A 27,637-nucleotide genomic window follows, 5' to 3' on the forward strand; every position below is an offset into this window, starting at 1 on the left:
GGGGTCGGGGCGGGGCCGGAGTGGAGCCCGGCAACAGTGGGGCGGAGCCGAGCCCAGGAGGAATGGTGCGGCGTGGGCGGAGCCGCGGGGGCGGGGCGTGGATGTGCGCGGAGCCGCAGGACGGGGAGTGTGAGTGGGCGGGGCCGAGGGGGTGGGGCGTTGCGGGATAGGGGCGGGGCATAGCGGAGCGGCGGGGTGGAGCGACCCGGTCGCCAAGCCGCCCGGCGGGGGCGGAGCGAGCGCCGCAGACCTGGGACCCGCGTTTGATCGCGCAGTTCTCACGGCCTGGTTTGGGCGGACCGCGGAGGAGTCCCCCGGCCGCGATCCCCATGGGGCTGTGTTTTCCATGTCCCACCGAGGCCGCGCCTCCCTCGCCGGACCTGGTGAGTAAGGCTGCCTGCCCGCTTCCGCGCGTCAGCCCGCCGGCGCCGCGCGCACCTGTTCCCAGTGGGGCGCGCCGGGAGGCCCGAGCTGCGGCCCCGGGACGCCCGAGCTGCGGCCCCGGGACGGGCCGTTGGACGCGGCGGCGCGGGCCGGAGAGCCGCCGGTGGGGACCCAGCTGGCAGAGACGGGTGGCTGCGCCCCGAGGGACCTCGACGTCCTGCCTGCGGGATTTGGGGGCTGCCTGCGCGTCCGTCTTTCTCCCTCTGAAGGCGGCTCTGGTGTCTCTTTACCTTTAGCCGCCGGCAAAATCGGGAATTCATAGGACGCAGGCGCACGCGGACGGTGCGCCGTGGGGATCACTCCTGGAGATGCGGTAGATGAAGTTAATATGTGAAAAGACATCCCTCTTTCTCCGTGAACTGAGGAGTTTCATCTTGTAGGAGATGTGCATTTTTATGTGTCTATACCAGCTGTTTAAAGAAGGTGCTCAATAAAGTCTTGTATATTTCTGCGTTTTATTAGATATTGTATTAATGAATTTCTCTTTAGTATTTATGATGGATAAGGAGGCCTGGCGTGCTGCGATTCATGGGGTCGCAAAGAGTCAGACACGACTGAGCGACTGAACTGAAGTTATATTTTAAAAAGCATTTTATGTAGTACAGAATATACAATTTGTAAGGTTGCCACATTTAGCGAATAAAAATACAACGCGCCCTGAAATTTGAATTTTCAGTTTAACAAGAAATGCATCTTAAAAATATGTCGATTTGTCCCCATGCAATATTGGGGACATACTTGTACTAGAAAGTAGTCATTTATCTGGAAAATTGCAGATGTATCTGAGTGGTTTGTGGTATAGTACATTTATACTTTTTGTAGCTTTCTATTTTTAACAGCCTTTTTACCTTAATAATCCTTACAGGAAATTGCTAACAGAAAACCTAAATTCCTCTCCGTTATTAATATTTGGCCAAAAATTCTTTGAAGGAAATGAGTTTTTTAGGGAAGTACATTAACTCTTCAGCTATTTGATCTTAAGTGCTAAAAACGACCTGGAGGTTGATATGAGAAAATTCACCTTGTCTTTCCTGATACTGTTGCTTTTAAATGTTCTTAATTTTCTTTATCTGGCTGTTGATAAAAAACTAATATGCCAGCAGTTGTTAAGCCCTCCCTGCCACCCCCAGAGATAACCACATGGCAGAATACTTGAATGTCACTTTATCTTTGAGGCTTTTCTTCACCACCCTAAATAAAATAGATCCTGCACTCTGCCATCAACCCATCCTTCCATTTTGACCATACTCTTCTTTACATTTCCCAGAAGCACTTCCTTCAGTCTAATAAATGTGTATTTATTTGATTATATATGACTGTTTGTCTTCATTGGAATGTAAATTCCACGTGGGTGGAAATATTTCTCTGTATTAATTTCACTGCTGTATTCTCAGCACCTGGAGTAGTTCCTAGGTAGGATTGTTGCTCATTAAGTATCCAAAGAATGAATAAGTGAATGAATGAGTGTTTTGTGGAAAATGAAATTATTAACACAGCTCCCAAGAGAATGCTGTTTACTGTCATATATTTAAATAATTTGTAACTTGTGATTAATCCAGGTAGAAAAATAATATTCATGGTGTCTCAACATGGAACAGTACATCTCAAATATCCTTCAGTCCTTCTTGTCCTACACAATGAGATTCATTCTCTTCATTCATGAACTTTTTCTGAAAATACCAGGCTGCCTCAAACTTCTTTTTAACTGGCATTTAATCAACCATGTATTTCCCTGCTTATATTGTTCAATGTCATTTGTTTTATTATTGTCCTGACTAGTTTGTTAGTGCTTAAAAAGAAAAAAAGCAAATAGATTATTTCACAGGCCAATCTGTGTATGTTTGTATGAGATATAAAATGTGTATATATAGATAAAGATATATGTCTCACCTTGTGCTTACTTGAAGGTACACTGATTGGGAAAATGAAATTCAGAAAGTGGAGTAGTTTATAAATGTTATAAGTAGTGGCATTCCTAGTGGGACAGTTTAGGCCAGTACTATTTTTATAAACTATTATATTACTGGTAAGATAAAGTATAAAATATCAAGGATCATGGTTGGTTTTGTTTAAAACCCTAATTCTTACACATTTTTTCTAGGAAGAAAAAAGAGCAAAGCTTGCAGAGGCTGCGGAGAGAAGACAGAAGGAGGTGAGAGTAAAATAAAATTCGACCTTAGATGATTAAATTTGTGCCTTGTTCTCTGTAAATGTCTATTACTAGAAGTATTCCTCTAATGAAAGTGATATCTGATATCTTACAGATTAAAAGATGAACATTTTTCAGAACGATTTCTGTGTTTCAGTAAATTCGTTTAATACATTTCTGTCATTTGTGTGTGTGCTCAGCCATGTCCACTTCTCTGTGACCCCATGGACTGTAGCCAGCAAGTCTCCTCTGTCCATGAGATTGTCTCCGCAAGAGTCCTAGAGTGGGTTGCCATGCCCTCCTCCAGGGATTTGTTAATGTATGACAATTGCCACACACGTGTCTTCAGTTATGTGAGGTGCCCCTTTAATAACATTGTTCCTTGAGATGAAATGGCACTGACAGTTGTGAAGTAATTTTAGGGGCGAAATGTGTATGGTTGCAAAATACCCAATGAAGAAATTGTAGTATGTTTTATGCAAAACTGTTTTAGAAATAGTCTAATTCTTTGTTGCCAAAAAAAAGAGACCAGCCCCCTCCCCTGCCCCCATATCGAAAGAAAAACCTGAATGGCAAAACGCAAAAGACACCTTCTGGACACAGAAAACTAATTTTTGTTGTTTTTCTACAATTTTGTTGTTTGTCAACAATTTTCCTGAAGGCTGCATCTCGGGGTATTCTGAATGTTCAGTCTGTGGAAGAAAAGAGAAAGAAAAAGGAAAAAATAGAAAAAGAAATGGCTACATCTGGACCCCCACCAGAAGGTGGACTTAGAGTAAGTATTAAAATTTATTGAAGATTTGATTTACCTGGAATTTTTGAAAACTCAAGTAGCAATCCATTCAGTAATTTCCTCCAGAAAATGATTATCAGAGAAATGTGAATTTAAAAGCATGAACAATATAGATTGGAAGAAGTGTCAGTTTATTTGAACATTTCAACATTCATTGGAATAGATTTATTTTTCCCAAAATGCAAGTTGATTTTTCTTGTTTATCTTAACCTCATATCTTAACTTCATACTTACGTGTGTGTATGTATGTGTGTGCTTAGTCATGGCCAACTCTCTGCAACCCCACAGACTGTAGCCCACCAGGCTCCTCTGTCAATGGAATATTCCAGGCAAGAACACTGGAGTGGGTTGCCATTTCCTTCTCTAAGGGATCTTCCCAACCCAGGGATTGAACTTGAGTCTCCTGCCTTGGCAGGTGGGTTCTTTACCACTGGCGCCACCTGGAAAGCCCCCTATACTTACATAATTAATGACAATCTTAACTGTATAGAAAACTTAAGCAATATGGAAGGGTACAAAGAAGAAAGTAAAAATCACCCAAATTCAGTATCATTTTGACATCATTTCTAATCTCATTTTATATGTCAATTTTATAAAATTGGATTGTACTATAACCTGCTTCAAGCTCTCTTAGTTTTTTTTTTACTAAATACAAGTTTCTGAATGACTTGAAGTCACATATAATATTATAAAAAAGGATTTTTTTTAATACTCAAAAGGTACTTATTTTACATGTTCTAACCTAACAGAGGGCTTCCCTGATAGCGTGGTTGGGAAAGAATCCACCTGCAATGCAGGAGATCTCAATTCGATTCCTGAGTCGGGAAGATCCCCTGGAGAAGGGATAGGGTACCCACTCTGGTATTTTTGGGATTCCCTTGGGGCTTCCCTGGTGGCGCAGAGGTTAAAGCGTCTGCCTGCAATGCGGGAGACCTGGGTTTGATCCCTGGGTCGGGAAGATCCCCTGGAGAAGGAAATGGCAACCCACTCCAGTATTCTTGCCTGGAGAATCCCATGGACAGAGGAGCTTGGTGGGTCGCAAAGAGTCGGACACGACTGAGCGACTTCACTTTCACTTTGTGGCTCAGCTGGTAGAGAATCCCCCTGCAATGTGGGAGACCTGGGTTCAGTCCGTAGGTTGGGAAGATCCCCTGAAGAAGAGAAAGGTTTCCCACTCCAGTATTCTGGCCTGGAGAATTCCATAGGCTGTATTGTCCATGGGGTTGCAAAGAGTTGGACACGACTGAGCGACTTTCACTTTCACCCTAACATTTTATATCAGCTTTTGAACTCTTAAGAGACAAAGGGGCTTCTGTAATTAAAGCTGAAGTTTCCATGCCATGAAGCTTATAGATTAAAAATGTTAGGTCTTTCTTCTGGTCCCTTCAGAAGTGCCCAAAATGAGAGACATTATCAGCGTTAAATTCAGTACCTTTTTTTCTTTGACCACCTGCATTGCTCATCAGGAGCATACAGTGAAGTTCAACATTTTTGGTGGCTCAGGGCTTCCCTGGTGGCTTAGTTGTTAAAGAATCTGCCTGCAATGTGGGAGACTTGGGAAGATCCCCTGGAGAAGGGAAAAGGCTACCCACTCCACTATTCTGGCCTGTAGAATTCCATGGAAGGTATAGTCCGTGGGGTCGTAGAGAGTTGGACAGCACTGAGCAACTTTCAGGGATAACAGAAGGGAAAATACAAGATAGACAGTAGCTTTAATCCTCAAACCCTTTGGCCTGGGGTCATTTATGGGCTGCTCTCAGGGCTTGAGTGTCCTGTCATATAGCTGGATTCTTCCTAACCTGACTCCATAGTATGAGGAAAACAGGACTCTCTCTGTCTTCACATGCTCCACATATTCATCTGCTGACTAACTCCCTGTTACAAGGACAGTTGGCATTGGCAATGCTTGCTGTATTCTGGAAAGGCAGCCTTATTTTACAAAGTCAGTGTGATGATGGTGTCAGGACACAAACTAGCATCAGTTCAGGATATACCAGCTGAGGAGTTCTGGCAGATGCCATTGGTTCATGGGAAACTTTCACAAAAGGCTGGATCTTGGATCTGACCTTGTGCCAATCAGGATCTCTCAGAGTGGGGCTTGGCGGTCAAGACTTTTAAGCTCCCCAAGGAGTCTGATGTCAAACCAGATTGAGAATCACTGCTCTAGTGTTTGTAATACTAGTCCTAAGGGATATTTTGTTGAAAATAGAGTACTGTGGTACAAAATGTTTAAAAATAATGAAGTGAAAATCACTCAGTCATGTCCGACTCTTTGCGACTCTTTACAGACTTTTTGGACAGTATGGTACAGCCTTTCCCTTCTCCAGGGGATCTTCCCAACCCAGGGTTCGAACCCAGGTCTCCTGCATTTCAGGCAGATTCTTCACCAGCTAAGCCACGAGGGAAGCCCCAAAACACTGAATATTATGTTATATATTGAATACCTTCCTTGGAGATTAAAAAAAGCACAATATTTAAATCCATAAGAAGTCCTAAAGTAAAGGAAAATAAGTTTACTTGAATTCATGCTTAATTTTTAAACTTTATTTAAATAAACATTTTTTAAAACTATATCACACTCAATAATGTTTCTTAATATACTTGGAACACTAGAGATTGGTAAATATGTCTGGTGTTACCCCAATGGCTTTTTCAGAACTTACTATTGCAAAATTTAATAAACTGGATTAAGCAGAATACCACGTGGAATAGTTTCTCAAGTTGAGACAGTCAAAGGCTTTGTGTGTGTTAGTCGCTCAGTTGTGTCCGACTCTGCAACCCCATGGACTCTGTCCGTAGGATTCTCAAGGCAAGAATACTGGAGTACAGGTTGCCATTTCCTTCTCCAGGCAAAGACTTTGCCAGACTGTTATTTAATAATTTCTACCACTTCTTTCGCTCCCCTGCCTCAAGAATTCCAGTTCCTTTATTTATACTTTGTAGTTTCATTGTTTTTATTTTGTCTTGTGATTTTTTGCTTGACTGATTATCAGGTATTTGGGACCTAACTACCCCTCGTTAACCTCGTCCAGATATTTTCTTTCTTTATCTGTGTACACCATCTTGTATTTTATTTCAGACTCTTGACTGGAAAATTTTAGTAGTCACTGGTCCTCACAAAGATCACTTTACATTTGTATAGCCCAGATTCCTCTTTTACCTGTTTGTTCACTTTTTAAACAAAATTTACTTTCCTCTATACTTTTATCTTTTCTAGTGGACGGTTTCGTAAAGCACAGCATGAATGGAAGAGTCTACTGCCAGTAACTAATACCTGCAATCAAGTGGACATCCTCAGTTTAATTTCTTCTCTTTGAATAAATGAAGGTTCAGACTTTGTAATTTTAGTGCTCTGAAGTGCAGTGCTTTTTCAAAATTGAATATTGAAAATGCTTTTGATTATTAGAGTTAGAAAGTGGCCAGACCTTTCATTAAATTCTTATTTTCCCTACCTTTGCTCTTCTGCAGATGGTGGGTGATTTGCCACTTTTTAGTAGTTAAAACATTGACCTAAATAGTGAATATATATTTGTATATTGCATGGAAAAATTCTGCATATGTCTCAGATATTTAAAGTTGCACTTATATTTTCTCTCCTTTATAAAGTGATCTAGCTCTTTATAATTTGCTGCTTAACCTTATATCTCATTATTTCATTATATGTGAAGACTTTTGCTTAAACTTGTGGACTTAGTGCCTTTTAAACTGATCATCAGGGAAAATCTTGAAAAATCATTTGAAGGGCTTATATGAAGGAACACTGTAAATTTTTATAACTTACTAAGAAATTAATATTTATTTCTAGAGAACATAAGACATCTCCTAATTTCTATTTCTGTAGCTTATAAAATTAACATATTCTCTTTTACATTATAATAAAGTATTTTTTTTTGCTTGCTGAATTTAAAATTATATGTTAGTGATGCCATCAGAGGGCAGCGATGTACAATATACAGTATTGGATTCAACTCTATAAAGATCTTTGTAGTAAGTGAATGAGTTAGATTAAGAATGGATGGGTTATACTTAGTGCGAATGTGTTTGTCCAGATTTTATAGGTGTTTTTATTCTTTTTTATTTATTAACGAATGCTTATAAGATTTTTAATGTGAAATTGCCAAGGCCAGTATGAATGTATGAGAGAACTATGTAAGTATTATATTTAAAAAGGTCTACTTTACACATAAAAATATTGCAGGGTAATTCTGTGTGATGCATTGCCATAAACTTTTTAGATGTTTGTTCATTGGTAACATTTATTATAGCAATTTTGGTCTTTTGAGTTTCTTGATATATAATAAGCTAAAACAGAAGAATTACTGTATCTTTTAATTTGGTTGCTCTTTTGGATGACAAGGCCACAGTCTGAGCCCTAAATTAGAATTTTCAGGTAGTAAATGAAATAAGGATTGTAAATTGAAGAGACCAACTCACCTAATCTACAGAAAGGAAACTGAACTGCTATCTCGCTCATCCCTCCCACAAATCTTGTGTTATATGATGTATTTTAATTTTAAAGACTTCAAACTATAATACAGATCTCTTGACTCAATTGAAAAAATCGCTTTCTTCGATTATGGAATGCAATATTCTGTGACTATCCAGGCAAGATACGTAGTTGTAGACAGGTTCAGTTTTCTTCATCCTTCAGATAATAGGTGGTATGTTTTTCCAGAAAGGATAGTGAAGTCATTGGATTGTATTTTAGAAATAAAATTCTTGACTCTATGAACATGATTCATTTTTTTCAAGGCAGAAAGGAGGAAAGAACATTAATAGATGGATGGGTATGGAACCAGAGTTTACCATTCCTAGAACGTGTGCATCCTTCCTTCTGTTTTAATACAGAAAAGACAGTGTTTTATCAGTGTTACAGCTTATAGTTTGGGTTAGTGTAGACAAAAGGCTTACATCTTGGGGATAATGCCCTGTTTCTAATAGCAGTTTATATCCAAATACCATGCTTATTTACTGTTGAACCAAGAATGCTGTGCTGGTGAATTGCCTTCTAGTAACAGTGGATATGCCCTTCCAGTCAACCGTGGCCTGCCTGCTTGGGTGTAATCGACTGTCCCCAAAACCACATGGGTTGCATGGTTTTTAAAGGGTGATACTCAGATGTTAGGAATAGTGTTAGGAAGGGGAAGGAAAAAGGGGAGACTGGATGCCTGATAAGAAACCAGTCAGTGACTACTTAAAAAAAAAAGTACACACACACACATATTCTCAAGGAATCTTCCTCAAAGTTATAAATCAGTTTCTAATGAAACCTTAGCTCAGAGCCAATTTCCCATAATTGATAATTAAATAGGAAAGCATTGTAATGCTCAATATGTCACCAAACTCCCCAACCAAATTACTAAAATAAAACTAAACAGTAAGATGCTTATATGTATTGAAAACGTCACATTAAGTGCTTAAACCACTGCTTGTTGATTATAAGCATCAAACTATTACTATGGCTGAGAACAAAAAGTTGTGTATTACCACACAGCCCCTGGGTTGACATGCTGCATGTTTTTTAAAACATCTGTATGTGATATTTTTGTTTCACTGATTGTATTTGGCATGTAATTAATACTTTTCCCACACATGGATTTGTTATGAATGCCGTATTGGCTTACAGGGTACAAATATACATTTTCGTATACAAAAAAAACTGGTTTTTGGCCGTTTCTGTTGAACACATTTTTTTATTTTGACTACATCTTAAATCATTTATAGGTTGGCATGTTCCTTTTCCTGTACTCTAAAAGAGAAATGCTATTATTTGTCTCCTGTTTTTTAGAGAAATACTATGATAAACTTCATAGTGAGTCTGTGTATATACATATATGAAGTGTAATCCCGACTTTGCACAGAGTGAAGCAACACACCCGCAGCTAAGAGGTGTCATGGGAAAGGTTTTTGTTCATCATTTCTTAATGCTACTGTCAGGCCATTTCTGAGCTATGGCTCTATTATCCCACCTAAGCCAGGACCAACAGACTTTAAATTACAGACGAAGTGATGCTTGGCAACAGCATGGGCCCGGCATGTCTGTAATGTGAATTCCAATATTTGTTTAGTATTTCCAATAGTATTCTGCTAGCAGTATGCAGTCTTGTGGCATTTGGATAAGGAGGAAAAAGAGTTCCTGTTACATGAATAACTTTAGCTTTTATAGAGGATTATGACCAAAAGCAATTTAATATACCTTAAATGATATGTTATTTCTACATGGAAAGTAGCTATAGAATCGTCATAGAGTTCTATGAGAATAAAATATACTTACTATTTATAAAAGAGAGAAAAATTAGAAAAAAAAGTGTTTTAAAAAAATCTTTCCTAGGCTTTTATTCTTGAACTTCACTCTGGCATGCAGAGTTTAATGGTTTCTCGGATTATTATTTTGTGATTTTGTTTTTTATTTTGCGTTAAGTAAAGATAGAAGATATATATGGCTGACACATATGTATAAACTTAGCAGCATTTTTAATAATAAAATATAGTATTTTCTAAAAAAAAAGAGTAAATGTTCAAGCTATCATCTTTGGTCCTTCAAAAGAATTGGCTATGAATTTTCCTTTTCTGCTCCAACAATTCATGTTATTTTCACTGATGAGAATTGTGCTGTGCCCTTAGAAGAAAAGGTAACTTGTTGGTTTTAGATTTAAATAACATCTTCATAAACAGATCAGTAAGAGGTAAGTAAACATGCATGCCTATCTGAGTTGATATTTAAGGTGATTCCTTGGACATCTCCAAGCAAGCATCTCAAATTCCCACGATAAGTGTATTTGCTTTAAGTTCATTGAGTTGTGGTAGTTTTCTCTGATTTTTTCAAAAGCCACTGACACAATCAATTTGCATTTATAGCAGACTTTGAAACTAGTGTGTTTAGTGGGGTAGCAAAATGCAAATCATTCTATACTGTACTGTGCTAAGTCGATTCAGTTGTGTCTGACTTTGCAACCCCACAGGCTACAGACCGCCAGGCTCCTCTGTCCATGGGGATTCTCCAGGCAGGAATACTGGAGTGGGTTGCCATGCCCTCCTCCAGGGGATCTTCCAAACCCAGGGATTGAACACAGGTCTCCAGCATTGCAGGCAGATTCTTTACTGTCTGAGCCACCAGGGAAGCCCAAGAATACTGGAGTAGGTAGCCTATCTCTTCTCCAGGGGATCTTCCTGACCCAGTGAGCAAACCCGCATCTCCTACATTGCAGGCAGACTCTTTACCAGCTAAGCTACCAGGAAAGTCCAAATCATTATATAGAAAAAGTCAATTCTGTCTTTATAATACAAGTAATGAATAATCTTGAGGCTTCCCAGGTGGCGCTAGTGGTGAAGAACTCGCTGCAATACAGGAAACAATGAGACCATGTTTGATCCCTGCGTAGGGAAGATTCCCCTGGAGGAGGGGCTGGCAACCCACTCCAGTATTCTTGCCCAGAGAATCCCATGGACAGAGGAGCCTGGCAGGCTACAATCCATAAGGTCATAGTCAGACAGGACTGAAGCAACTTAGCACACAAGAACAATGAACAATCTGAATCTTAAAACATTGTAAATCATACAATTGCATCACATAGGGTAAAAATACTTAGGAAAAAGAAAATGAAAAGATCTGAATTAGAAAACTACAAACACTGCTGAGAATTTTTCTTTAATATATGAATGGTGAGAGTACTGCATGTTCATGGATTGAATGACCGTTCAGTCAAGATGGTATTCTCAAATTGATCAATAAATGAAACACCCCAGCAAGCTCTTTCAGAGAAATTAATGAATCAAACTAAACTCATATGGAAAATGCAAGATTTATGATAGTCAAGACAATTTTGATAAAAGGATCTGGTGATTTTCACTAAGAAGTCAGTGAGTAAGAGCCATCTACACTTAGTCATTTCCTTCTGAATATAGACCTATTTCTCCAGATTCTTTTCCAGTGCCATTCAGCTAGCAGCTAGACCCCAGTGTCAGTTGGGACTGTGTTCTTAGTGCCACTTAAAAAGACCATTGTAGATGTGTAGACTGAATAATGCCAGAAGATGGGACCCATCCTAATTCCTGGAATCTGGGACTGTGTTACATAACACAGCAAAAGGTAGTTGGTAGATGTGATTCAGTTAATGACATTAAATGGGGAGATTATATTGGACTATTCAGGTGGACCCAATCTAACCATGTCTGTGTGCTCAGTGGTGTCCAACTCTCTGTGACCCCGTGGACTGTAGCCCACCAGGCTCCTGTGTCTATGGCGTTCTCCAGGCAAGAATACTGGAGTGGGTAGCTGTTCCCTTCTCCAGGGGGTCTTCCCAATCCAGGGATCAAACCCAGGTCTCCTGCATTGCAAGCAGATTCCTTACAGTCTATTGTTTTAAAAAGGTTGTGTCTGCTTTGATTAAATCATTCATATGACAGATATTTCTTCCCTGGCTTTCTGAAGCAAGAAAGGTGGATTCTGTTGTTGCTGAAAAAAGAAGAAATGACAAATTAACTCTGCCTATTCAGGGCAGCACTCAAAGGACTGTTTATAAAATCTAGACTTTCTGCTAAGAGAGCAAACACGACCACCACTCAGCTGTCCAAAGTGAAGAAGTACTAGGTAACCGTAATTAAATGCTTCCTATAATTCCCAGGGGAAGTTGCTATTTGCAGATGATCTTTATTTCAGAATGAAGCATTGATAATAGAGACGGGAAATTTTTCAACATTTATGTTTTTAATTCTTGAATCAGTGAGGACAACATCTTGCTGTTTATGGGTACAAAACAGCCCTGTCCTAGGTATACAAGGGTATACATAAGTCTGTAACATCATTAGCTACAGTAAAATTACTAGACAGCACAGCAAAGTAGGGTTAACTAAAGATACATTTTAATAAGAAAATGCTTTGAAATAACATGGAGTCAATGGACATTTGACTGTACAGTTTATTCTGTCAAAATATAAATGTATGTCAGCTTATGTGTATGAATTACAGTCAGTTTCAACACAGCCACGTGCCTAGGATTGTGTGAAACAACTCATAAGCCTTTCTCTAGGGGTGTTGTGAAAACTTCCAAAAGTACCCCGGATATTTGGTAAGAGCTAAGGGATAAACTTTAAGGCAATCTTCCAAGTGAATGTAAACTTTTCTAAAGTGGCCTTTCCAGTAAAGGATTACTGTCGTGAGTACTCTGTACTTTATAGTGCTGTTGGATATTTTTAGTAGCACGTCATCACACTAATTGTCACTTTTTAAAAATCAGCTTTAAAATCCTGCAATTATAATTTTTTTTTGAAATGTCTGGGGTGCTTTTATTCTGCAGACTTCGGGCAGGCACTTTCTGTTGATTTTATTGCAAATCCTATTTCCTTCTAATAATTTTTATCTTTAGCTAGAATTGTATTGCTAAGATTGTGTTCTAAATAGTGTGCTCATATATTGAGAAATAATCATTTGCCTACAATTTGTCTAATTTAAATCTAAGTTGAAATTTTCTTTTTAGAGGTCATTTTCTACAGAAGCATTCAAAATAAATAGTGCTACTCTTTGAGCATGTTTCAGCATGATGACATTTTTCTGTCTTTTTCCAAAGTAATTTGTAGAGCATGTGAACTAAACTGACTACTGGAGATGTAGATACAGGCCATTATGAGAGTCCCCTCGTAGTGACCACCTAGTTTCACTTAATTTCCTTCTTAGCCTTATAATTGGCAGAGACCACCAGGTAATTATCTGGATTCATGTCCTTAAGGGTTGGAGATTTGCTCTGGACGGGGGATGTCTTGCCATCCACACGGGATATCTGCAGCATCCGGCAGGGGTCGTGTTTCAACAAATACCCTGCAAAAGTTTCCCATCCTCCTCCCACGCGGACCATAACATGCTTGTTGTGCAGCATCTGGGGAATGAAAAGAGAGCGAATGAGTGAAATTCTGAGAATTCCTGCAGTATCTCAAATCAGCTTCCAGCTCTAGCGTTGTTACTGTTTTCTGTTTTGTTTTTCAAGCCCCCATTGTTCTTCCACTTCTTGTGCCGGGTCTGAGTCAGCACAGAGTTTATGAGAGAAGCTTTGTCTTTTCCATGCAAGTGGATCATGCACGGTTCGCATCCCTGGGTTGCAGCTTTGCCCTGCGGTGGGAATCAGTAGGTACAATCCCCTGTTGGTTCAGTGAGTCTAGAGGCTCCTCGCTGACACCTGAGGCTGCATCACAGCCTCCTCATTGTCTCATTTCCTGCTTGCTGCCTCAGATAAGAGCGCCTTTCTCCCCACTTGGTTATTCCCCTCTGAACCAGGACTTTAAAGACCATGGAAATGCTTGCTGTAAAATATATAGAATATAGAATTGGAATAAAGAATACAGATATATACTTGTGTGTGTGTGTTAGTTGATCAGTCGTGTCCAACTGTTTGCGACCCCATGGACTGTAGCTCACCAGGCTGTGCTGTCCATGGGATTCTCCAGGCAAGAATTCTGAAGTGAGCTGCCATTACCTTCTCCAAGATCTATGCATATATGTGTATATATATATATGTAAATATATATGTGTATATTTACAGATCTATATGGGTTCCCAGGTGGCTCAGTGGTACAGAATTCACCTGCCAGTGGAGGGGATATAGGAGGCATGGGTTCGATCCCTGGGTCAGCAAGATTCCCTGAAGGAGGAAATGGCTACTCACTCCAGTATTCTTGCCTGGAAAATTCCATAGACAGAGGAGCTTTGTGGGCTACAGTCCATAGAGTCACAAAGAATCAGACACAATTGAGTGACTGAGCACATGCGTATGCACAAATATATATACATATGACTTATCTGGTGGCTCAGATTGTAAGGAGTCTGCCTGCACTGCTGGTGACCCGGGTTCCAGCCCTGGGTTGGGAAGATCCCCTGGAGAAGGAAACGGCAACCCACTCCAGTATTCTTGCCTGGAAAATCCCACGGACAGAGGAGCCTGGCGGGCTACAGTCCATGGCATCGGCAAGAATCGGACACAACTCTGTGACTTCATTTCATATATATATACACACACACATATATTATAAATATATATGCATACATTTCACAGTGATTTGATTATATATATATGTACATATCTATATTATTTTTTCCAATTCTATTCCATTATAGTTTATTTTAAGATATTGAACATAGTTCTCTATGCTATATAGTCAATCCTTGTTATCTGGTTTTGGAATATAATGTTAATGATCCCACAAATACTCAATGGAAAATGGAGCTGAAGATGCACTCAGAAAAACTGAAATCTTCCCCAGTCACCTACTGTCTGAGGCTTTTGAGGAAAGATGTTATGGAGTGGCCAGATAGTTATGTTTGTCTTTTTCTCATTCTTCCTAATTACCATGGAATACCTCCTCAAAACAAAAACAAACAAAAACCTTACTTTCAGCTGCAGCTCCAGGTTAACAAGACTACAGATTGAAAAGGTGAAACATACGTGGTTATTTAACACGTCTGAGTTGTGGAGGATTGGCAGAGTGAGCCAAAGATTTGATCTTAGTAAGAATAAGAGGGCGTACCACACGTTCACCAAAGACCCTGCTGACTTGTCTCCTGCCCAAAATATTATAACAATGGCAATATCATCTTGGGAAGGGGGTATAGGTTTGGGAGGGGATTTGGGAAGCGGTTTTCCAGGTCAGGCTTCCCTGGTGGCTCAGACAGTAAAGAATCCGCCTGCAATGCGGGAGACCTGGGTTTGATCCTGGGTTGGGAAGATCCCCTGGAGAAGGGAATGGCCTCCCACACCAGTATTCTTGTCTGGGTAATTCCATGGACAAAGGAGCCTGGCAGGCTACCGTCCATGGGGCCCCAAAGAGTTGGACACGCCTGAGTGGCTTTCACTTCACTTGCTGTGCCTCCCCAGGTCCCGCCAGTGATACCGTGTTCCTGTGTAGGAGGAAGATAGTGAGACCCAAATCTCTGAACATGATTTCCTGACTCCCAGTCTAGTGCTCTTCCCACAAGGGTTCCTCCTTATAAAATCCATCAGAGCGTTTGTATTTTACTGGCCTATTTTCATTTCACAAGTTTCTGGCTTTGCCTCTACTTCCTGTTTTTAAAACTTGGAGTTCCTGAGAGAAAAACAGAAAAGCCCAGTTAAAAAATAGCACTTTGACCCCAGTTGTTCCAACAGAGCTGCTTTTGCTTATTGTTGAAGTCCTGGCACCTCCTATCCTTGCAAACTACCTCTAAACATCATTGGCATGAGTGCCCCTGGCAAAATGCCCAAGTTCACTTGACTATCAGCAGTCTGTTTCACCAGTAAGAAGCAGTCAGAAGGATTTTTAAACTATCAGTGAATTCTAGAGAATAGTGACCGAAATGCTTTTCAGCCTGGAGTATAAGATCTTTGTCACAAAGTGCTTGCAGATTCTTTCATGAATCCATAGGACCATAGAAAGTGGATCCAACATGAGACAGAGTCATTCTGAATATGAATAACACAGAAATTAAATTTCTGCCCACCTCGTCTTCCATACTCTTCTTATAGCTAATCAGCAACCTATGTTTTGCTAAAGAAAGCCAGTGATCAAACTGGGCAAGTTTTAAGCATGGGATGAAAATAACAGAGCTATAGGTGTCTGCTGCTGCTGCTGCTAAGTCGCTTCAGTCGTGTCCAACTCTGTGCGACTCCATAGACGGCAGCCCACCAGGCTTCGCTGTTCCTGGGATTCTCCAGGCAAGAATACTGGAGTGGGTGTTTATAGCCTGATTATAGATATTTGAATCCCATGCCTTTTCTTATAACATGGTCAGTCTCAAGAAAATAAAAGATAAAAAGAAATGAATGCCCACCTGATGTCCATAAACAAATTCATTATTGTTTAACTTAAAAGCAAACAGTGATGATGTATGATATATTTCCCATGTTTGGACTCTCACAGGTGTGAGCTCAGAGCAGTGTCAATACTGTAATCATATGATGCTACTTTTCATGTGCGCTTCCATACTACTTACCCTGTCTAACATAAGATATCAGTATCAGTATTACTGCCACTTTACAGTTAGTAAAACTGATGCTCTTAGAAGAACTGATACTCTTATGCAAGATCACAAACAAATCAGTGGCAACACTGGAACAAGAACCCTTTTATCTGTTATAGCATATCCACTATCCACTTCCTGTGGAAAGCTTCTAGATTTGGATTTTCTATCTACTTAGTGACTTCCAAGTCACTAATTTAGCACAAGCAAGGAATTATCAATGCCAAAAATAGTTATAAGTTGCTTAAGTGGATTAAATGCTCATGTAATATGATTTATAGTTTCGCTCTAATAAACTCTAAATAAATATTGCATTCAATTTCAGAAAATTAGCCTTTAGCGGTCCTAAGAAATAAATATGTGTCAAGTACAGGTAATAGGATAAAATATATCTATAGAAATGTATCTGTTGGCATAAGAACTGGGCTTTGATTCTCCGTTCAGTGTGCATATTACGGCTCTTTTATTTCTGATGCTTCATAATGTTGAATAGTTTTGCATTCCTCATTCCAAAAGATAACTCCTTTTGATTAACAGTGCCAATGCACGTGCGGATTGAATATTCAGTCTCGTTGTCTGTTATTGCATTTCTCTTAAGTAAAGAAAAATAGAGCTGCTACAAATATCCTGCAACACTGCATGTTGCAAAGCAGTTGTTTTTGCAAACTAGGCCTATTCTAAAATTGCTGTTTTCTACCATCAGCCTCATTCCTCACTGTGCCCTTGATTCTAACAAAGGTAAGATGATTCATTACCAACTTAGCAACATCTCTCAATGCTGAAGGGCAAAAGAACAAAACAACAAAAATCTTGTCTCCACGTTTTCCCAAAGGCCTTAATAAAGTTTTATAAGCAGAGCTGGGTTATCGTAAAACATTTTAGTTTTTGATGTCTATGCATGACATACATACCTTGCCCAGGGAAATAATCAGTAGGCCTCAAAGTTATGTTTTTGTTTTTTAAGTAATTTCTTCCAGTTATAAGAAAAAGATCGCCTGTTCTTATCAAGGACATCTTGCTTTATGCCTTTGTCCTCGTAAGATGTTTAATCATGTATCATTTTCTTAGGAGGCCTCTTGCCATCTGCCAGTGAAAGGGAAACTGTTTTCTTAGATGACAAAGAGTCACAGTATTACAGGTAATCTACAAATATACCTTCCTGAAATAAGGAGGATAAAAGACGTTGAGGTCATTGGCAATGGTCTCATTTTACAGACATACCAACTGGCAGAGTGAGGGTCACACAGGTGGTTCCTGAGAGCCAGGCTAGAAATCACATCTCCTTTACTCCCAATCTATTCTTCCAAAAATTAATATTCTAAAAATGAATCCAATCTTTAAAGGTGGGAGAATCACTTAAAATATTGACCCAGCAGTGGTTTATAACACTCTCAGATAAGTCTTTTGATTTACTGGATTCAGTGTGCATCTTGTTAGACTATAATATGTTAACCTACAGCCCACTTTCTAGTACCACCTTTCAATCTTATTTTCCTAACACAGTCAGGTAACAAATTATCCCATAAACAACAACTTCTGTAACTCATCAAGATACTTAAAGAGAAAAAAAAATGGGTTGAAAGGAAGTATGTTAATTCTCTTATATCAACTTAAAACATAATGGAAAATTCAAACGTAGAAATGATTAATCAAAAGCTTCCTACAAATTTTGAGTTCATGGCAGGGCATCTAGTGGTCTGGTTCTTATGCTGTATGATAACATGACTTCAGGAAAATTATTTTTCCTTTCTAATTATTGGAGCAACAGACTGGAAGCATATTATGTGTAGTTATTAAGAACTTACAGCAAGAAAATGTATGTATATTTCTTCTTCTAGGGGACATTAATTAGTCATCAAAAACAATCACATCAACTCACTTTTTGTTGACAAGGCACAGCTGAGATTTATGTATGGATCACAGAAAATCATATGTTTTACTAAATGAAAAAAAAATGGCCCCATAAAACAGTCAGAAAATATTGTGGATTTATTGGTAATATATTTGTGTTTAAGGTGACCAGGCTACATAGAGCTGTTATATTACACAAACAGAAAACAAGAAAAACGCCATCAACAAAAAGAACAGAAAATGTCTTTTAGGTAAGCAGAGTTCAAAGTTAAATGCTTTCTGTCCTATGTGATAGCTTTATTGCATAAATTCCCCAGCACAGATCTGCCTGTGTGTTCACCTCTGTCCTAAATCACCATTCCTGTGAAACACTTCAGGTGTCACCACCTCATGGGGGAAATACCAACATATCTCTTTCATTCTGATGTGAGTCTTGTGTCCGTGACCTTGAAGACCCAGGGAAGCAGGAGTGTCTGTCTGAACACCAATGTCCTTAGACCTGGAGGATGTGAAAGCGTTCCAGCGCAATGCCCTCACCATCGCTCACACTTCCCCAATCCACCCTCCAGTCCAGGGCCACAGTGAGCTTTGTAAGAGAAAAATCTGGCCAAGCTCCTGCCCTGCCAAGGACCTGTGGATGGTTCTGCACCGTCTCCAGAGTTTCTCAGCCATGTTCAGGTCCAGTCCCCCTGAGGAATATGACTCATTCTCATCATCACAAAAGGCTGTGGGAACCATTCTGGGCAAGCAAGGGTGCAAGTGTACAAGCAGGCCTGAGCGAGTGTGTTTGTGTGTGTAGGGCCAGAACAGAATCTTGCATGTCTAGGATGGGCAGAACTGCACATAATTTGAAGAGACAATTTGTGAACGAGTCTGATACCTGCCTCCCTTACCTCTGTCCCTCCCCTGCACCCATGAGAACAACTGGCCTGAGACTCCAAGCACTTTATAGTCCTGCTATTACTTTTTTCCCCTGCCTTCTTTCTCACTGTGTCTGCACGATCCCATACTGTTGTGCAGGTTGTACACTGCACAACTCTTCAGCTATACTGTGGCCCTATTTTTCTGTGCCCATAACCACCCTCCAAATTATTTACCCAGCAAATATTCTCAATTCCTTAGAATACCCTGAAAGGTTCATGCCTTTCTACATGTAGAGGATTGTTCCAGATTCACCAGGAGAATCAAAGTAGGTCTCTTCAATTGACCATTCAACAAATATTTGTTGAGTGCCAGACAACCCACTCCAGTGTGCTTGCCTGGAGAATCCCAGGGACGGGGAGCCTGGTGGGCTGCCATCTATGGGGTTGCACAGAGTCGGACATGGCTGAAGCGACTTAGCAGCAGCGGCAAAGTTTATTCCTTGCTAAATTTTATACCCTGAGGACCTAGGACAGTGGAAAGTACACCAAAGGCACTCAATAAATGCTTAAGTGGATGAATGAACAATGTTAACACCTGCTAATGCTCCACCCAGGTGTTACTGCCTTTATGGAATATTTTTGTATTTTCTGACCTTTAGATTACCTTCTTTGGATCTTGAGATTTTCCTGCAAAGACCTCAAGCAAAGTACCTAGAATACTTCATTGTCTTATTTCTTGACCTTCGTTCTGACCAACCTAAAGGGTCACATCCTATTTAGCTTTGTGCTCAGTCGTGTCCGATTCATTGTGACCCCATGGACTGTAGTCTGTCAGGCTCCTCTGTTTGTGGAATTCTCCAAGCAAGAATACTGGAGTGGGTTGCCATTTTGTTCTCCAGGGGATCTTCCTGACCCTGGGATTGAACTGGGATCTCCTGCATTGCAGGCGGATTCTTTACAGTCTGAGCCACCAAGGAAGCCCTCAGCTTTGTATATATGGCAACTATTATCATATGTAATATGTAAAAGACACAAGTGATTCATGGAAAGATAAGAGAAAAGAAAAGACAAAATGCTTTGTCTTTAACAGAAAGAGTGAAAAAAAAAAAAAGACAGGTTGTGAATGATAATCCACATCAAATATTGCTTAGAGAATTCCTTTAAGAGAGACAGATTTGGGGTAAGAGTATGAAGCTTTAACAGGGATCATATTTTTTTTTTTTACATATTCATTAGCCCTTTATTTTTCCCAAATTCTTAGTTGCTATTATTATTTAAACTTTTTATTTTATACTGGAATATAGAGATGGTTGGGCTTCCTAGGTAGTGTTAGTGATAAAGAACCTGCCTGCCAATGCAGAAGACATGAGACATGGGTTTGAACCCTGGGTCAGGAAGATCCCTGGAGATCTGGAGAACCTACTCTAGTATTCTTGCCTGGAGAATCCCATGGGCAGAGAAGCCTCGTGGGCTACTGTCCACTGGGTTGCAAAGAGTTGGACATGACAGAAACAACTTTAGCATGCACTCATGGAGATGGTTGGTTGCATCACTGACTCAGTGGACATGAATTTGAGGAAACTCTGGAGACAGTGAAGGACAGGGAAGCTTGGTGTGCTGCAGTCCATGGGGTAACAAAGAGCTGAACACAACCAAGCGACTGAACAACAATAAATAGATGATTAACCACGTTGTGATAGTTTTGGGCGGATAGCAAAGTGACTCAGCCATACATTTCCATGTATCCATTCTCCCCCAAACTTTCCTCCCATCCAGGCTGCCGCATAACATTAAGGAGAGCTCCTTACGCTATACAGTAGGTCCTGGTTGGTTAACAGGGATCGCATTTGAAAAGCAGATATTGTGTTGGGAGTCAATAGAGTAATGAATAGGAGAGAAAGCAGAAAGGGAAAGATGGAGAGAAGAAGGAACTGTCCTGAATGAATCCAGAAGCATATGGTTCTTTTCATTACCTCCCTTCGCAAGTTCTCATAACACTGGGAATGCATATTTTTAAAAATATTTTTCACTACAGTAGTAAACTGCTTGATAAAATTTTCACCCCCTCCTCTTTCTCTTTCAATGCTTACGTGTTTGAGGTCACTCTCCTTAAGCCCTTCCCTAATCAACTGACCAGAGAGGCTCCTATTTCTGCCCAGTCTGTGAACTGCTCTCCATCTGAGCCATCCTTTTAGAGGCAACCATCTCTGATGCTGACCGAGGAGAGGAGATAATCCTCCTGAATTTAGATCAGTTTGGCTTCCTGGGACATTATATGCTTCCTAAACGTCCTTGTCAACCCTGTTCATGGTGTGTTTTTATAAGCCATCATAACTTGAGTGAAAATATTGTTTTTAGAATGCAATCATTTGCTCTCCAGAGAAAGAGTGTTAAATTAATTTATAGGACAACAGACTCTGTCTTCATCTAACATTCTACTGAAATGGCATATGGTAAAAATTGGACAACTGGGAATTCAATTCTCTGCCTAAGGCACCCTGACACCTGGAGGCGTGAAATGGCAGGTGTGCAATCCCTAGTGCGTCATGTTGAAAGGTCAACACCTCCATCTTCAAGATAAGTGATGACGTGACCTATGAATAGGGCAACAGAGGCTTTCTTAACCACAGGTGACACGTGAAGGCTCCTTTTGGTCAAAGGTTGGGGGTTCATCTCAACCTCTCTGGCTATTTGAAATTAGAAATGGTTAAATACTACCCAATCAACAAGCTTCTGGAATTATCTCTTTATTGTTTACAAAGCATTTTTCATGTTTGTCATCTCATTTTTATCTACCTAATCCTCCTGTGGTTTATTATGTTGTTTTCTTAGATAACCCTTGAGATCTGAACAACAGTCACCAGAGCAGAAGCTCTGTTTAGTCTTAGGTATGGATACCACTAACTAGCTGTACAACCCTAAGACATTATTTAATCTCTCTGTGCTTCAGTTTCTTATCTGTGAAATGATTATAATTTAAAGTGTTTTGTATAAAGATATTAATATGTGTAAGAATGTAGCCACATTGCCTGGGGCGCTACACTCAATAGCGACCTGCTATTATTATAATTATTATCAAAAGAATAATACTGTAATAGTGATGATGATAAACTTCTTATGGCTTTTATTTCAGTTAGTTCTTGGAGCTGCCCTAAGCATCTTGCATTATTATTGATATTTACAAATGAGAAAATGATAGCTCAGAAAAGTCATGTGAATTGCTCAAAGTCGCTTAGCTAGAAAGTGACAAAGTTTAGATTTGAACTTGGGTTTCTCTGACCTCAAAGGCAATACTCATTACCACTAAACTATACCCCCTAAAGGTGCTTCACCAGGAGTCATGATTGTCTGGGTTCTTACCTAGACTCTTCCCTTGGACAATACCCCTTTTCTTTTGGAATAGCTGTTGCCATTTTATAATGTCTCCACTCATGATCATATCAAGACCCAGAACAGAATAAGGAACTTATTGGAAGAATTTACTTAAAGTCGAACCTGATTGTTTAACCCATACAAAAATACTGAAACTTAGGTACACTGTACACTTAGGGCTCTGTTCTGGGCCCCATAGTCTGAAAGGAAACTGCAGAGCAGAAACCTCTGACAGCTTGCAAAATACTTTCACTTAAATCATTTTGTTTTGTTATCACAACTGCCCAGTGGTTTGAGAGGTTAATATGACTGTTTCCATTGCACAAATGGAGAAAGGTTCTCCCCTGGTAGCTCAGATGGTAAACAAAAAATCTCCCTGCAAGGCAAGAGACCCAGGTTTGATCCCCCAAGTCAGGAAGATCCGCTGGAGACAGGAATGGCAACCCACTCCAGTATTCTTGCCTGGAGAATTCCATGGACAGACTACGGGGTCACACAGAGTTGGACACAACTGAGAGACTAACACTTTGGCTTTCAGAGAGGTTAGGTGGGTAGCTCATGGGTACACAGCAAGAACACAGACCTTGTCTTCTGATTCCCAGTTTTGCGATATTTTTGTCTTCGGTAATAACATACACCAGGGGGAATATAATCCTCAAACCCTTATTTGAAGGGTGAACTGTTGCAGTGTCCTAAATGGTAAGAACCAATCATCCAGCATGAACAGGGCCTTGAATCCAAAACCCTCTGGCTCTTAAGGCTGACCAGAAAAAAAAATCTTTGGCTTACTTCTGTAGTTTCCTTCTGGAGGGGTAAAAAGTTTAATCCTCAGACTCAATAGGGACAAATGACTCTCAGTAACTTCTTTCTAGAAGCAAACGTGAGAAGAGCAACTAGCAGATGAATGTAATGATCGACTGGCAAAAAGTTCCCTCTGCGTCTGTCTGGAAATATGTGAAGGAGCAACGACTGCCAATTGCCTGTCAGGTCTCATCTCCTCGTCATGGAAGGTCTCCATTTTCCCACTTCTGCACTGAATGAAATTGAGAATCCTTAGCCGCAACCTAATTACCAGTCCATGGCACCGTTTCAGACATGGAAGGCAAAGTTATGATAAATATTTAATGGAACACTCAGCACAGTGAAAGCAACGAGCTGGAAAATGCTGGCGCTGGAAATGCACAGTTGTCTAGAGGTAGGATTTGTAGCTGGGATGTCTCCAGCTGAAACTAGACTTCATCCGCCCGGAAGATGCAACAACTATTCAGAAAGGGGACATGGGCTCCGAGAGGCAATGAAAACCCACCCCTTCCATTAACCAAACGGGGTCATGTTGGACTCAGTCTGAACTCCCATTCTGTCTTCTAAACACCTTTACCAAAAGCCAACAGACTAGAACCAGTGCTGGGAGAGCCAAAGGTTAACATTTGCTGACAATGATATACAGCACTGGTTTCCATCCTGGTGTCCTCCAGGTCCTGAAAAGGAACAACAGTGTCTGGAATCTAGATGCTGGAAATATTACTACTTTACCACTGGATTTAATGTATTTTTAGTATTTCGTAGATCCATTAAAACAGAAAATAAAGTATTACTAAATACATTCAGATCTTTTATGCTGACAAAATACTTGAAAACACAAGTCTCCTTTCTCTAAAAGCCCCATTGAAATGAAAGGCAAGGCATAAAAATGTTTTGAAGCCACCACGGCAAAGGACATTGAGAGGATGTAATAGGAGACAAGAAAAGTCAAAGACAGTTTTAGAAGATGGAAAAAAGGTAAGTGAGTCATAACTGACTGAAAGTGGAGAAAGCCGAAACTAAAAACCTGAAATGACAGCTGACAAAAAGAAGCAAGTCAGATCATGCCTTGAAACTATAGGAAACTCAGGTTTTAAAATCATCAGGTATTTCCATCGGGTGAGGAGGGAAATGTAGCTAAAAGAAAGGGGAGAATCTGCTGAAAATCAGTATAAGGATCAGTTAAGAACTGATGCTTTTGAACTGTGGTGTTGGAGAAGACTCTTGAGAGTCCCTTGGACAGCGAAGAGATCCAACCAGTCCATCCTAAATGAAATCAGTCCTGAGTGTTCATTGGAAAGACTGATGCTGAAGCTGAAACTCCAATACTTTGGCCACCTGATGCGAAAAACTGACTCATTCGAAAAGACCCTGATGCTGGGAAAGATTGAAGGCGGGAGGAGAAGGGGATGACTGAGGACGAGATGGTTGGATGGCATCACCGACTCAATGGACATGAGTCTATGTCCATGAGTCTATGTCACTCCTGAGTGAACTCCAGGAGTTGGTGATGGACAGGGAGGCCTGGCGTGCTGCCATTCATGGGGTCGCAAAGAGTAGGACACAACTGAAGGACTGAATTGAACTGATCCCAGATTCACTGCATCCCAGGCCAGATGTGCTATGCTATGACTCTTCTCCTGGTACCAATGACCACATCATCACAGCAGGAACTTGAAGGTTCATCTTTGTAGGAACTGAATCAGAAAGGACTAGGGGATGACTCAGGCACAGGATGGAGAGAGGGACAGAGAGACGATAAAGCCAATCCAGCAAAGTGTTCACTGTAGAACCAGATGGTAGTTCGATGGATATAGACTTCTCAGTATTGCTTCGAAATTTTTCATGATAAAATGAGAGGGGAAAAATCCATCCCGAATCTGAATCCAATCTGTTTTCAGCATCGCTGCTGCCACCTCCCTCATCCCAAGTCTCCTTCATCTCACCTGGATCTCTGCAATAACCTTCCAACTGCTCTTCCTGCTCCTGTTCCGCCCATCGGTACATTCTCAGCAGAGAAACTAGAGGGATCTTATTCAAACAGAAGTCAGCTCAGGCCACACCTCCACCCAGAACCCTGTGCAGCTCTCCATTTCACCGGGAACACACTAGAGAGTCCTTCCAAAGGCCTCCCAGTTCCTGCGTGACCCGGACTCCTGTTACTGCTCCGACTTCATGTGCTGCCACTGGGCCCTTCACACGCTATAAGGCAGCCACTCAGGCCTCCTTGCTATTTCTCAGGCACTCCAGGCCTCTCCAGGGACGCTCTTGACTTAGTGTTCCTCCTGTCTAACAGACACTCTCACTAGATGACTGGAGGGCTAGCTCTGCACCTCTATGACCTTGCTAATCTCTCATCTGCTGAATGCGCCTACCCTAATACTCAGCGAAAAGCAATGAAAGTGAAAGTGTTAGTTGCTCAGTCATGTCCAGCTCTTTGCGATCCCACAGACTACCTCCCCAGGTTCCTCTGTCCAAGGGATTTCTCAGGCAAGAATCCTGGAGCGGGTTGCCATTTCCTTCTCCAGGGGATGTTCCCAAACCGGGGATTGAACCTGGGTCTCCTGCATTGCAGGCAGATTCCTTACCATCTCAGCCACCAGGGAAGCCAATTACTCTTAAGGGGAAGGGATCATTGGGGAGTTTGGGATGGACATGAACACCCTGCTGTATTTAAAATGGATAGCCAATGAGGGCCTACTGCATAGCACAGGGAACTCTGCTCAATGTTATGGGGCAGCCTGGATGGGAGGGGAGTCTGGGGGAAAATGGGTACATGTATACATATGGCTGAGTCCCTTCGCTATTCACCTGAACTATCACAATATTGTTGGCTATACCTCAGTACAAAATGTTTTTATTGCTAAAGACTGTGCTTTCACTCCAGGGGGACGCAGGTTGGATCCCTGGTCAAGGGACAAAGATCCCACATGGCACAAGGGCAAGGTAAAAATTAAATAAATAAATTGGGCCAAGATACTAAAAAATCCAAAAGTCCAAATAAAAATAAAAACCCCTGCAGTCTCTCCTCTCGGCACTCCCGGCTTGCCTTGCCCCAGTTTTCCTTTCCTGCCCCAGGAGAACATTTGTCACTTTACAGCAAGCTCTAGAACTTACGTATTTATTGTGTTTATTGGTTCTATCTCAACTAGGATTGCTAGAATATAAAAATACAGGACACCCAGTTAAGTCTGAATTTCAAACGAGCAACCTCTCAATCTGTCCCCTGCAATGTTTAGCACATATTCATACACAAAGGTATTGTGGTTTATCTGAAATTGAAATGAAACTGAGCATCCTGCAATTGATCTGGTGACCCTACACACACACACACACACACACACACACACACACACACACACACACGTGCACGCACACTCACAGGAATATAAGGTCCTCAAGGAAGCCAGGGATCCTCTGCTTTGTTCTCTGATATATCCTCAAGGCCCAGAACACTGCAGGTTTCAGAGTATATGTTGATTAAATATACGCTGGATGAATGAATGATTACATTTTTCTCAGGATGTGTGCTAAGAAAACAAGAGAGTAATCCTCAGAAGATGTGTGATGCAGGAAACTGGAAATCCAACACCAAAACAAGTTTTTAAAATGTCTCAGATGATGCTGTGAGGCTGACCTGCAGTGGGAGGATATACACAGAGGGACCAGAAATGAAACCAATAGATGAACTGGTGTGTCTGCCTGTGACATTATCATGGTAATGGGCTTCCCAGTTCTCTCAAAGGATCTGATAGGGTTTTTAATTATACTTAGGCCAAAAAATAAGACATTATCAACTTCAAGCAAAATAGAAATGGTTACAAAAAGGAAAAGTAATCGTGACACACTACAGGATTTATGTGACAGTTATAAAGCAAATACCGACTACAGTACTGATTTGACCATCAGTGAGGTGTCATCTCAGCAAATAGGAGGAAAGGAAGATGTATGCAGTGGGGTTAAAGGAGCATAAAATGGATAAATCGCCATCTTCCCACTCTTGCCACCTTGGTGTTTATGGGTAGACCACAGAAAATGTCTAACATTTAAAAACTAAGAAAGAACAGCTTAATTACATAGTTTAGAAATTTGGAGACAAAAGAAAAGAAGAAATAGCTTCCAGCAGTGAAGCTAGCTGCCCATAGGGAGAACTCAGGGGAAGAAAAGAGTGGAAAGGCTGAAGAGGGATGGGGCAGTTTTGCTGTTTTCTGTCATAACTCTTTCAGCACCCTTTTATTAACTACATATATGTGTGTGTGTGTGTTGCTTCACAAAAATTAAAATTTCATTTAAAACCCTCAGTTCTGCTACTTAGGAAACAAAAACAAAAAGGGAAACATAGGATTTCTAGAACACCAACATAGGAACTGCAGATGGTGACT

The 27,637-nt window shown here is 40.7% G+C and overlaps 2 protein-coding genes across 5 annotated transcripts in view; one reads left to right on the plus strand and one right to left on the minus strand.

Annotated features, from left to right (window-relative positions):
• Nucleotides 1–244: 244 nt before the first annotated feature.
• SVIP (small VCP interacting protein) lies at nucleotides 245–9,894 on the plus strand. The gene is made up of 4 exons (XM_027963103.3): nucleotides 245–383; nucleotides 2,546–2,596; nucleotides 3,255–3,368; nucleotides 6,604–9,894. The coding sequence occupies exons 1-4, from the start codon at nucleotides 330–332 to the stop codon at nucleotides 6,616–6,618; spliced, it is 234 nt and encodes a 77-aa protein (XP_027818904.1). The 5' UTR covers nucleotides 245–329; the 3' UTR covers nucleotides 6,619–9,894.
• Nucleotides 9,895–12,072: 2,178 nt separating this feature from the next.
• GAS2 (growth arrest specific 2) overlaps nucleotides 12,073–27,637 on the minus strand; it is a 139,473-nt gene continuing 123,908 nt past the window's right edge. For all 4 annotated transcript variants that reach the window (XM_042237625.2, XM_027963089.3, XM_060404227.1 and 1 more), the window contains exon 8: nucleotides 12,073–13,258. In XM_042237625.2, the coding sequence (XP_042093559.1) occupies nucleotides 13,040–13,258 (219 nt within the window). In that variant the 3' untranslated portion in view covers nucleotides 12,073–13,039. The remainder of the gene's footprint in view (nucleotides 13,259–27,637) is intronic.

The sequence above is a fragment of the Ovis aries genome, chromosome 21 (assembly GCF_016772045.2).
Source record: "Ovis aries strain OAR_USU_Benz2616 breed Rambouillet chromosome 21, ARS-UI_Ramb_v3.0, whole genome shotgun sequence".
NCBI classification, from domain to species: domain Eukaryota; kingdom Metazoa; phylum Chordata; class Mammalia; order Artiodactyla; family Bovidae; genus Ovis; species Ovis aries.

Coding starts and splice junctions, on each gene's coding strand:
- SVIP (XM_027963103.3), top strand. CDS start 330: ATGGGGCTGTGTTTTCCATGTCCCACCGAGGCCGCGCCTCCCTCGCCG. Junction 384..2,545: donor CGCCTCCCTCGCCGGACCTG/GTGAGTAAGGCT, acceptor CATTTTTTCTAG/GAAGAAAAAAGAGCAAAGCT. Junction 2,597..3,254: donor CGGAGAGAAGACAGAAGGAG/GTGAGAGTAAAA, acceptor ATTTTCCTGAAG/GCTGCATCTCGGGGTATTCT.